Consider the following 12,406-nt stretch of genomic DNA (forward strand, 5'->3'; position numbering starts at 1 on the left):
CTTCCTCTTTTACGATACTTCTCAAATCTACATCTTTGACCACACACTTGATCATCTTAAAATTAAGACCATAAGACCTCGGAGCAGAATTAGGCCATTTGGCCCATTAAGTCTGCTCCGCCATTCAATCATGGCTGATATTTTTTGTCATTCTCCTGCCTACTCTCCGTAACCCCTGATCCCCTATCAAGAACCTATCTATCTCTGTCTTAAAGCCACTCAGTGATTTGGCCTCCACAGCCTTCGGTGGCAAAGAGTTCCACAGATTCACCACCTCTGGCTGAAGAAATTCCGCCTCATCTCTGTTTTAAAGGATCGTCTCTTTAGACTGAGGCTGTGTCCTCGGGTTCTAGTTTTTCCTACCAGTGGAAACATCTCTCCACGTCCACCCTATCCAGCCCTCTCAGTATCCTGTAAGTTTCAATAAGATCCTTTATTATTAATAATAATAATAATAACTAATAATAATAGCTCCTTACGCAGCTCAGTAACTCAAGAGTTGGGGGGAGAAGAGTTGAGGGGTGAAAGATGGAGGGTCTGAGAAAGCAAAACAACAAGGACTGCATGAACCCCTGGCACATAATAGGAATGGATTAAAATCAATAGAAATTGTTGACACCACACTCAAGTCCCCTTCCCTGTGAGTTGGTTTTTAATAGGTTCTTTAACCCCAATCTTGAATTCAACCATTGGTGTGACACAGTTGAGGGATGGATATCCTCCAATGCATCATTTCATATGGGTGAGCGATTGGACTTTTTAATCCTTGGGATAGGGCGCACTAGGCGAGACATTTGCGCAGTGATAATCTCAGGGGACTAGTCATCCAGCGGCCCAGGTTAATACTCTGGGGACACAGGTTCAAATCCCACCACGGCTCCCGGTGAAATTTAAATTCAATTAATTATTTTTTTTTAAATGCTGGAATTGAAAGCTAATCTCAGTAACTGTGACCATGAAACCATTATCAATTGTTATAAAAACCCATCTGGTTGACTGTTAGGGAGAGGAAATCTGCCGCCCTTACCCGGTCTGGCCTACACGTGACTCCAGGCCCACAGCAATGTGGCCAACCTTTAGCTGCCAACTGAAAGGACCGAGCGAGGACATTGGCCGGGTGTTGAACGAATATTTCATATCTGCCTTCACCCAAGGGAATGAAGAGGTAGATATGGAACTCAGGGAGAGAGACGGAGGTGCTTGAGAAAATTGTCACAGGGAGTGATGGTATTGGGCTTAAAAGTGGACAAGTCTCCAGGATGCTGTGGGGCGGGAGGGAGGAGATGGCCGGGGCTCTGACTCAAATTTTTAACTCCACTCTGGCCTCCGGGGAGGTGCCAGAGGATTGTAGAACAACTAATGTGGTCCCACTATTTAAGAAAGGCTGTAGGGATAAGCCGGGGAACAACAGACTAATGAGTCTCACACCAGTGGTCGGGAAACTACTGGAGAAGATTCTGAAGGAGAAAATCTATCTCCACTTGGAAAGGCAAGGTTTGATCAGAGAGATTCAGCATGGCCTTGTCAGAGGGAGGCCATGCCTAACAAATTTGATTCAATTTTTTGAGCATGTGACCAGGTGTGTAGATGAGGGTGGTGTAGTTGATGTAGTTTACATGGATTTCAGCAATGCCTTTGACAAGGGATACAGGGTAACTTAATAAGGGGGATTCAAAATTGGCTTAGTGTAGGAGACAGAGGATGATGACAGACGGCTGCTTTAGTGACTGGAAGCCAGTGTCCAGTGGGGTACCACAGGGATCTGTGCTGGGGCCCCTATTGTTTGTCATTTATATAAACAACATAGATGACTATGTGGGGGGTAGGATCAGTAAGTTTGCAGGTGACACAGAGATTGGCCGGGTGGTTAACAGCGAGTTTGAGTGTCTTGGGTTACAGGGAGATATAGACGGGATGGTCAAATGGGCAGGAAAGTGGCAGATTGAATTTAACCCTGAAACGTGTGAGGTGATCCACTTTGGAAGGAGTAATTTGACAAGGAAGTATTCAACGAATGGCCTGACACTGAGAATTTCCGAGGAACAAAGGGACCTTAGAGTGTCCAGAGATCTCTGAAGGCAGAAGGCAGGTTAATAGGGTGGTGAAAAGGACAGATGGGGCACTGGCCTTTATCAATCGAGGCATAGATTACACAAGCAGGGAGGTCGTGTCGGAGTTGTCTAGAACTTTGGTGAGGTCACAGCTGGAGCACTTGGTGTAATTCTGGTCGCCACATTATAGGAAGGATGTGATTAGACTGGAGGGGATTCACCAGGATGGTGCCTGGGATGGAACATTTAAAGTTATGAAAAGAAGTTGGAGAGGCTTGGGTTGTTTTTGCTGGAGCAGAGAAGACTGAGGGGCGGCCTGATCGAGGCGGACAAGATTCTGAGGGGCATGGACAGGGTAGATAGGGAGCAGCTGTTCCCCTTAGTTGGAGGGTCGGTTACGAGGGGGACACAAGTTCAAGGTGAGGGGCAGGAGGTTTAGGGGGGATTTGAGGAAAAACATTTTTACCCAGAGGATGGTGAGGGTCTGGAACGCACTGCCTGGGAGGGTGGTAGAGGCGGGTTGCCTCACATCCTTTAAAAAGTACCTGGATCAGCACTCGGCACGCCACAACATTCAAGGCTATGGGCCAAGTGCTGGCAAATGGGATTAGGAAGGCAGGTCAGGTGTGTTTCATGTGTTGGTGCAGACTCGATGGGCCGAAGGGCCTCTTCTGTGCTGTATTATTGTGTGATTCTGAGCTGCTCATTTCAAGGGCAAATAGGGATGGGCAACAAATGCTGGGCCTGGACTCTGGGTGCCCACATCCCGTGAACTCTGCCTCTCGCGAGAGTGAGGCTTATTAAAGCAGGGCTGTCCTTGGTGGGCAGAGTTCTCCTCCTCACTGGGCGAGCCTGGTGGATCGCGAGGATGTACCCTGTCCGCTTTCTCTCCCTCTTAACAACCCTGCACATGCCTCCCCGCCCATTTGAGCATTGTCTGGAATGAGGCATTCAATCTCAGTACCGGAATATTGGAATGCATCCCGCTCCTCCATCAGGTGACATTCCGAGTAGAAACTCTCGTTCACCTGGAGGGAAAACAGAGAAGATGTAAGTCGTTGACCTTTGCCCTTGAGATCACGCGAGGGGCGGGATCTTCCTATTCCCCCAGTCGCGTGTTTCTCGGCGGAGCGGCGTTCGCAGGCGGCGCGATTCCCTCGTCAATGGGATTTCTCACTGAAGCGACCCCGCTGCGCCGTGAACCCGCGGGCGGGGGGGGGGGGGCGCACATCCGGCGGGAAAAGAGAATCCCAACAGCTGGAGATTTCCGGCCAATGTCTCACTTAGCCACATATCACAGACTGGAATCATCCGTCTAAACCAGACCCCAAGGCTAGAACATAGAACATAGAACAGTACAGCACAGAACAGGCCCTTCGGCCCTCAATGTTGTGCCGAGCCATGATCACCCTACTCAAACCCACGTATCCACCCTATACCCGTAACCCAACAACCCCCCCTTAACCTTACTTTTTTTAGGACACTACGGGCAATTTAGCATGGCCAATCCACCTAACCCGCACATCTTTGGACTGTGGGAGGAAACCGGAGCACCCGGAGGAAACCCACGCACACACGGGGAGGATGTGCAGACTCCACACAGACAGTGACCCAGCCGGGAATCGAACCTGGGACCCTGGAGCTGTGAAGCATTTATGCTAACCACCATGCTACCGTGCTGCCCCAAAAGCTAATTATAGCTTCCAGCTGAGGTCAGCCCATCTGATCACGGCCCGGGACGTGACACTTCTGTACATCTCAGTGTCGCCATGGGCACTAGTTCCACTTTCTATTTTTAAACAGCTTCCCGTCTTGATAGTTTAATGAAGGATGACAGATTGGTCGGCAAACCCTGAACCAGCAATGGTCACGTCTTAGATCACCGCATGCTTCCACGTATCGCATGCTCAAAGTCAATTCTACGGCCCCAGGGATGTGACCGTGAGGACAGGGAATGAACGCAGTCCCTGTGCTTTCCCCCCCCCCCCCCCCCCCCGCCTGTTCTTCTTGGCAACGGTGCTGGGCTACAAGGCGCCCGAGGACTCACCAGGATCTCTTCCTCTGGAGACGGGTCGGGGGAAGTGAAGCTGTTCTCCGCTTCGGTCATGAAAGTGTCAACTGTGCTGTAGGGGAAAGAGTACCTTGGATTAGCCTGGAGAAGATGAAAGACTTTTCCAGAATTTCGTAGGGCAGAGTTTGGGGGAGGGTTGGGGGGGTAAGAGGAAGTTAGTGGGGGAAGAGGAATTAATATCTCACAAGTTCAACATTTCAAGCTGTGCAGCTCAATTTGCAACTATTGACTTTGAAAGGGTGTTAGGTGAGATCGAACCATTAGCGTGCATGGACGCTTTGATGCTGGGTTAAAGGTCAGTCTGCATTCACTGGCACTAACATTGGGCCAAGAATTGGGTGCTCCCAGAGCAAGGTGTTTGGGTTTTGAAATGCAACATGACTACATGGCCTATCTGGCTTGCTGTAGTGACCTCTGCCATGAGGAAATCTCTCTCTAAGCTGCCATTTTAGATCAGTTCGAGAAAGACCTCATCCTAAGAAAGGCACTTAGGAAGCACTGCTGTCTTTGAACTCGAAACACAGGGAAAGCTTGAATCACCCGTGGCAAGGAAATGACATGCAAAGATAAGACAGCTGTTACGAAGGTTTTCTGCACTGCCTTGGCTCTAAAGCTTAGAAACTTGTTTGCTGTAAACTTGGCCTTTGGTCTTGGTGGCTGGAAACTGGGCTGTCCGCTTTCTGAGACTGCAGAGATGTTACACTGTCTCTCTTGCTTCTCACCATCTGGACAATTATACCTTTGTTGCTCTTTGATTATGTCTTCTGTGTGATTCGGTCGTCTGCCCTCATCAGCTTCCTTCACTATACATTAACATATGTATATCTCAGGGCACTTCCCAATCATCGACAATCTGTTTCTCCTCCATAGGTTATTCACACTTAATTATTAGCTAAACTGCCGTTCTAAACTCTTTACAGGGAGAGACGCATACCAATTGAGGCCCTTTGAATCAAAGATGATGGATGATTGGGGAAGTCCATGAGATTTACAAATGTTAATGTACAGCGAAGGAAGTTGATCAGGGCAGACGGCCCTTTGAATACTATGTACTGCTGTCTCCAGGCACATGCATAAGAAGATTGGAGCCGAAATACAGGGGAGTGGCTGGGAAAACTGGAAAACCTGGAGTACAGGAATAACAAAGTACAGAGGTTTGCTGAGACCACATCCGGAGTACTGTAATCAGTATTGGTCTCCATGTTTAAAGAAGGATATACTTGCACTGGAAGCCATACAGCAAAGGTACGATAAACTGAGCCTGTATTCACCAGAGTTTGGATTGGGGGGGTCCGATCATTTAGGACTGAGATAAGAAGAAATTTCTTCACTCAAAGGATGTTCTTGCTCTCGAGGGAGTGCAGCGAAGGTTTACCAGACTGATTCCAGGGATGGCGGGATTGTCATATGAGGAGAGATTGACTAAATTGGGATTGTTCTCGCTGGAGTTCAGAAGGATAGGGGGGATCTCATAGAGACTTATAAAATTGTAACAGGACTAGACAGGGTAGATGCAGGAAGGATGTTCCTGATTGTGTGTGTGTCCAGAACCAGGGGTCACAGTCTGAGGATTCAGGGTAAACCATTTCGAACAGAGATGAGGAGACATTTCTTCACACAAAGAGTGGTGAGCCTGTGGAATTCATTACCACAGGAAGGAGTCGATGATAAAACATTGAATATATTCAAGAGGCGGCTGGATCTAGCACTTGGGGAGAATGGGATCAAAGGCTATGGGGAGAAAGCAGGATTAGGCGATTGAGTTGGATGATCAGCCATGATCGTGATGAATGGCGGAGCAGACTCGAAGGGCCAAAAGGCCTCCTCCTGCTCCTATCTTCTATGTATCTATATATAAAGGGTTGTGAATCTTTGGAATTCTCTATCCCAGATGGTTGCGGAAGCTCCTTCGTTGAATATATTTAAGGCTGGGACAGACTGATTTTGCTCTCTCAGGGGTTTTAAGGGATACAGGCAGTGGGTGGGAAAACTGTGTTGAAGCGAGGGTCAGCCATGGTCGTATTGAGTGGCGGGGGAGGCTCGGTGATCCAGGTGGTCTGAAACAACAATGAAATGGTGGGGATGCGACAGGCTGCTACTCACGAATTCCCGAAGGAAAGTTCCAGCTCGTCCAGCCCTCGGAATATTTCACTGTAACGCCTCGGTTTTTCGCTGCTCTCGGTTTGAGCGCTCAGACCTGTGCGGAGAAAGGGGTTAAATGGAGCAGTGTTGAAGATATCATTTTGTCTACCTGTTCGACCTCTCTCTCTCTCTCTCTCCACCCCCCACCCCCCCTCATCGTAGAATTTACAGTGTAGAAGGAGGCCATTCGGCCCATCGAGTCTGCACCGGCTCTTGGAAAGAGCATCCTACGCCCATGCCTCCACCCTATCCCGTCAACCCTGTTACCCCAACCTTTTGGGCACTAAGGGGCAATTGATCATGGCCAATCCACCTAACCTGCCCATCTTTGGACTGTGGGAGGAAACCCTCGCGAGACACGGGGAGAAAGTGCAGACTCCGCACAGTCATCCGAGGCTGGAATTGAACCCGGGTCCCTGGAGTTGTGAGGGAGCAGTGCTAACTACCGTGCTGTCTTTGGCATGTCCAACCCATGTTCCCCTTCCCTTTATCTTGGGGCAGTTGATTGCACTCTGGACCTCTCGAGGGAAAAAGGTGTGGGTTTCGAGCCTCATCCCAGAACGTAGAGCTACAGACTGAGCTCTTTCACCGGTGTAGACCCGATGGGCCGAATGGCCTTCTTCTGCACTGTAAATTCTATGAACTGGTGCTTCGCTGTGGTCTTTCAGATAAGCCATAATAATAATAATAATAATAATCGCTTATTGTCACAAGTAGGCGTCAATGAAGCTACTGTGAAAAGCCCCTAGTCTCCACATTCCGGCCCCTGTTTGGGGAGGCCGGTACGAGAATGGAACCCGTGCTGCTGGCCTTGTTCTGCATTACAAGCCAGCTGTTTAGCCCACTGTGCAAAACCAGCCCTTTGCCATTAAGCCAATGTCACGTCTGCCATTAAGCCAATGTCACGTCTGGGATCTGACGCGTATGCGAAAGATCCCAGGGCACGATTCAAATAATTCTCCTGGTCTCTTGGCCAAACTTTATCCCTCAACCAAAATCATAGGTTAACTGGTCAGTCATCACATTTTCTGGTCGAGAGGCTTCGCTGGACAAAATGTGACTCGTAAACGCCAGGGAAACAACAAGGGCCTTCAATCGTACAGTCTGCGGAAGGCCTTGGGCCCTCCAGAGGATGTGGAAGATGCTGGATAAATGCCGACTCTTTCTCCTCAGGCACTAAATCCCCAAGTTGCTTGGCCAGAGCAGCCACAGCCCTTGGGTTCCCACCTACAGATCGACATTTTATATTTTCAATTAATATATGGGACAACCAGCTGAGATTTCTGTTCCACTGTTTAATGGACCCCTCACGTGATTTGGTTTTGACTGTTGGATTTGCATTTTTTGGATATGATATATGAAGGAGTTTGAGACATGGGGCAGGGCGTCTCCAGGTGGTAAGATTTCCCATCCCGTCACCCATAGGGATGGCGGGGAACGCAACCCTGCCGATCACGGCAGCCCTGCAACCATTTGACACTCGGTCCAGTGTTCATTGGCTGGAGACAAGGTTCTGCCCCTCTCGTAGCCGGAGGCCCCACCTCAGAAAGCCAATCTGATTGGCTGGTGCCTGTGGCGATTACAAGCAGTCGCCAGACTCCAGGTCCCGTGCTCCAGAAGCAAGTAGGCGCGCAGGGAGGGCAGCACGGCGGTGTTGTGGTTAGCATTACGGCCTCACGGCGCCGAGGTCGGAGGTTCGAATCTCGGCTCTGGGTCCGTGTGGAGTTGGCACATTCTCCCCGTGTCTGCGTGGGTTTCACCCCCACAACCCAAAAGGTGTGCGGGTTAGGTGGATTGGCCACGCTAAATTGCCCCTTAATTGGAAAAAATTAATTGGGCATTCTAAATTTTTTTTAAAAGTGTCACACAGGAGGGAAAAGGGGTAAGACACGAGGGTGGGGGGGGGGGGGGGATTTTTAATGGGAGGCTGGGAGGGACTGGATGGAGGGAGCACCCTGGGGGGGAGGGGCCAGAATGGGGGAAGGGGGGGGGGGTCGGCCCTCTGATGTGGGACAGGGTCCTTGAGGAAGGTACCATTCTCTCTACCTCCCATGGCTGGAGAAGGGTGACCTTGTTGGGCTCCCCCCTCCTCGCCCTATCTTACCCTACCCTGAACCCCCTCCCTGGGAAGCAGCCCTTAAGTGATCAATAATTGGCTACTTATGGACCTCCATCGGAGGGTGGGGAGTGGGAGGGGGGATGAGGCATTTGATGCAAATCTCTGCTCCCTGTGACTTTTCTGATGAGTTCTTGAACCGCTGCAGTCCATGTGGTGTAGGTACACCCACAGTGCAGTTAGGGAAGGAGTTCCAGGATGTTGCCCCAGTGACAGTGAAGGAATGGCTGATATATTTCCCAGTCGGAATGATGAGCGGCTTGGAGGGGATTCTCCGGGTGGTGGTGTGGGTTCATTGCCGCAGAATTCCCAGCCCCTGACGTGCTCTTCTAGCCATAATGGGTGGCCAATGTTAACCCCCCCCAGCATATTACATAGAACATACAGTACAGGAGGCCATTCGGCCCATCGAGTCTGCACACTGACCCACTTAAGCCCTCACTTTATCCCCCCTAACCCAATAACCCCTCTTCACCTTTTTGGACACTAAGAGCAATTTATCACGGCCAATCCACCTAACCTGCACATCTTTGGACTGCGGGAGGAAACCGGAGCACCCGGAGGAAACCCACGCACACACGGGGAGAACATGCAGACTCCGCACAGACAGTGACCCAAGCCGGGAATCGAACCTGGGACCCTGGAGCTGTGAAGCAACTGTGCTGACCACTGTGCTACCGTGCTGCCCATATTGATAGTGGGGAATTCAGTGATGGTAATGGCATTGAAACGGCAGATAGTTAGTGCTGGAACCATCAATTCACCAGACACGTGTTTCCGATGTGAATCTAGGCTTTAATCGACTTACTTCAGAGCCAGCCTGTTACCTGTCGATGAACTCTTAGTGAACTCAGGCTGACTCTGGATACGGGTACTTATACAGCTGCACTAGCGGGAGGAGTCGTGGGCAGAACCAAGGGTGGAGCCCAGTACAAGTTCCTAAGTGCTCCCAGCGCAACTCCCCCTGGTGGTAGGACACGCTACTGCGCTTACAACAAGTGTGAATTATGTATATATTAACATATATTACATTCACCAGTTAGACTCTCTCTTATTTGAGATGGTCATTTTTTAACTTTTGTGAGGCGTGCATTTTATTGCCATTTATCAGCTCAAGGCTGGATATTGTTCATGTCTTGCTGCATATGGGCATGGACTGCTTCAGCATCTACGAGTAGTGGGCATAGGACACTGTGCAGTAATCAGGCAAACATGACCCACTTCTGACCTTATGATGGAGGTAAGGTCACCGACTGTTGAGCCTGAGGAGCTCCTGCGGTGACGTCCTGAATTTGAGATGATTGACCTCCAACAACCAGAACCATCTTCTTTTGCGCCAGGTATGACTCCAACCAGTGGAGAGATTTCCTCTTGATTCTAATTGACTTCAATTAACCATGGCTCTCCCATGCCACATTTGGTCAAATGCTGCCTTGATGTCAGGGGCAGTCGCTCACACTTCACCTCTTGAATTCAGGCTGTATCGCTGCTTGGACTAAGGATGTAATGGTGTCTGGAGCCATGGCGGAGTCTCATTTTTACCTCTTGTATCATTGGAAGGAAATGACCTTTCCCCTAACGACTTATGATAACAGCGTCTCACACCAGTGTACAGAACCTGAGCCCTCTTGTCCAAAATTTGCCCATTAATGTAACAGAGGGGTTTAAACGTACAGGCACCTCTCAAAATAGCAAAGAATCTCAAACATGCTGAGCTCTTGCCTTCCAATGTTTACACAACGAACGTCAAACTTTCCTTTTTGAAAGAAAATATTCGTGGCACGTGTCCCATGAGAGAGGTGAACAGTCTGTTCAAACCAAATTCATCTCTTAAGCTACCCCGAAGTCCCCTCCTGTTCCAACGATTCCAGGGTGCGATGCCTTAAACTCCCCTGGCACGTTAAGCTGCCAACCCTTGGCACTTGCCACGGGTGGCAAATGCGTCAAAATGAATCACCAATCGTTTGGGAACATTGCAGCAAGCACGGTGTTGAGGAATCAAAGGCAGCATTCCGATTGCTAAACCTTTGACTCACTTAAACAGACACCTGTGTTCCGGGTGAGTCGATGCATTCTTCCCACAGGCGTTAAGCAATCAAAGTGTACGAGGGCTTTGTGAAATAGGTATGCGTACAACCTGTATGAAGAATTTATTACATGTCGGGGCGGCATGGCGGCACCGTGGTTAGCCCTGCTGCCTCACGGCGCCGAGGACCCGGGGTCGATCCCGGCCCTGGATCACTGTCCGTGTGGAGTTTGCGCATTCTCCCCGTGTCTGCGTGGGTCTCACCCCCCACAACCCAAATATGTGCAGGGTAGGTGGATTGGCCACACTAAATTGCCCCTTAATTAAAAAACAAAGAATTGTTGCATGCGTGTGGGAAGGGTTTAGGCTTGGCTCGCCACTTGAATCAGGAGGCCATGAGTTCAAGTCCCACACCGTAACATAAGCACAACATTGAGTGTAACTGTAGAAGCACCTTTCTAATTTATGTTCCGTCAATCTCTGCAACCAGCAACTCTCATTCCTACAGATAGTAAATTGTTGTTGGAGATTTACTTTTCCCCCTCTCTCTTTCTTACCCTTTTTGTCATTTTTCTCCCCGCTTTCGACCCAATCATTCTCTTCCTCTTTTGATTCCTCATTCTGTACCTGATTTAGTTCCAGTCCGCCTTATTTGACTTTCTGCCATTGCACTCTCTATCTTAAATCTCACTGGTTAAGGAAGCGGACTGTCCTGCCAAAGTCCCAGTCGCCACATTATCAATATGTCTCGCCAGTGTGTTAGTTTTCAAAATCGGGTCGCAAGGTCCATGGAAAGGTACAATTATAACAAGACATTGGGAAAAATCTGGACCATTAACTTGCAATCTTCATCCTACCTGAGCTTGCTATATGTAGTAAGGTTCACCAAGTGTTTATGGATAAACTTCTCTCTCAAGGACATGTCCTTCCCCACCCTCCCCCCAGTATTCCCTCCAAGAATCTTAACAACTCCTGCAAACTCCCCCCAATACCAAGGACTTACATCGCCTGTAGCAAATGAAGGCTGTGTTCTGGGACGGAGCTGTGAGCTAGTTCTACTGTTTCCTGCGAGGCTCAGACACTCTCTCACCACAAACGGATGCAACGTTAGGCCTGAGAGGAAGGAATGCAGAGAACTCGGGCTGCAGCGAGTCGCTCGCTTGTCGCTGTTCCCCCCCATTTACAGGGGGGGGGGGGGCGGCGGTGGAGAGGCTGCTGGGCGGTCAGTCGGTCACTCCAGCTGCCAGGTTGAGTCGGTCGCTGTCGGGCACGCGCGGCACAAGATCGGCGAGGCACCCTCTCCCCTGCCCACACCCCCCCCCCACTTCAAAACCACCCTCCAGACGGGCGGATACCAGCTGGGCTGAGAGTAAACCCACTCTCAACCTGTGACCTACATCAAACTTCCGCTTCAGACACACAAACACGCGCACACGGTAGACAAATCTTCAGAAACGGGTGGGAACGGCAGTTTGCGAACAGTGGTAGCCGTGTGTACCATCTACAGGATACGCTGCAGAACTGGTCAAGGCTCCTGAGACAGCACCTTTCAAACCCACGATTACCACAATCTAGAAGCACAAGAGCAGCAGATACCTGGGAATCCCACCACCTGGAGGTTCCCCTCCAAGTCACTCACCACCCTGACTGGGAAATATATCGGCCGTTCCTTCACTGTCGCTGGGGCAACATCCTGGAGCTCCCTCCCTAACAGCACAGTGGGTGTACCAATAAAAACCCATAAGTTGGGCTTGCGCTAAATAATTGCCAGGATTTTGGAGTGAATAGTCTCAAAGGGCGGGATTCTCCCATACCCGGCAGGGCGGAGGGTCCCGGCGGGACGGAGTGGCGTGAATCCCCCTCACCTTCAGGGGCTAGGCCAGCGTCGGAGTGGTTTGTGCCCCGCTGGTTGGCGTGGAAGGCCTTTGGCGCCACGCCAGCCGGGGCCGAAGGGACTCCGCCGGCCGGCGCGAGTCCGCGCATGCGTGGGAGCGTCGACG

General features: G+C 50.2%; 1 protein-coding gene across 3 annotated transcripts in view; it reads right to left on the reverse strand.

Moving 5' to 3' along the window:
* Positions 1 to 12,406, reverse strand: part of LOC119957135 (GEM interacting protein) — a 101,669-nt gene that overhangs the window by 60,872 nt on the left and 28,391 nt on the right. For 2 of the 3 annotated variants that reach the window (XM_038784882.1, XM_038784883.1), the window contains exons 2-4: positions 6,226 to 6,319; positions 4,099 to 4,174; positions 3,016 to 3,079 (exon numbers count right to left, since the gene is read on the reverse strand). In XM_038784882.1, the coding sequence (XP_038640810.1) occupies positions 3,016 to 3,079; positions 4,099 to 4,174; positions 6,226 to 6,319 (234 nt within the window). Of the gene's footprint in view, positions 1 to 3,015; positions 3,080 to 4,098; positions 4,175 to 6,225; positions 6,320 to 11,409; positions 11,427 to 12,406 lie in introns of those variants that run through there. The other variant, XM_038784884.1, reaches the window with a different exon arrangement.

This window comes from Scyliorhinus canicula, chromosome 25 (genome assembly GCF_902713615.1).
Source record: "Scyliorhinus canicula chromosome 25, sScyCan1.1, whole genome shotgun sequence".
Lineage (NCBI taxonomy): Eukaryota > Metazoa > Chordata > Chondrichthyes > Carcharhiniformes > Scyliorhinidae > Scyliorhinus > Scyliorhinus canicula.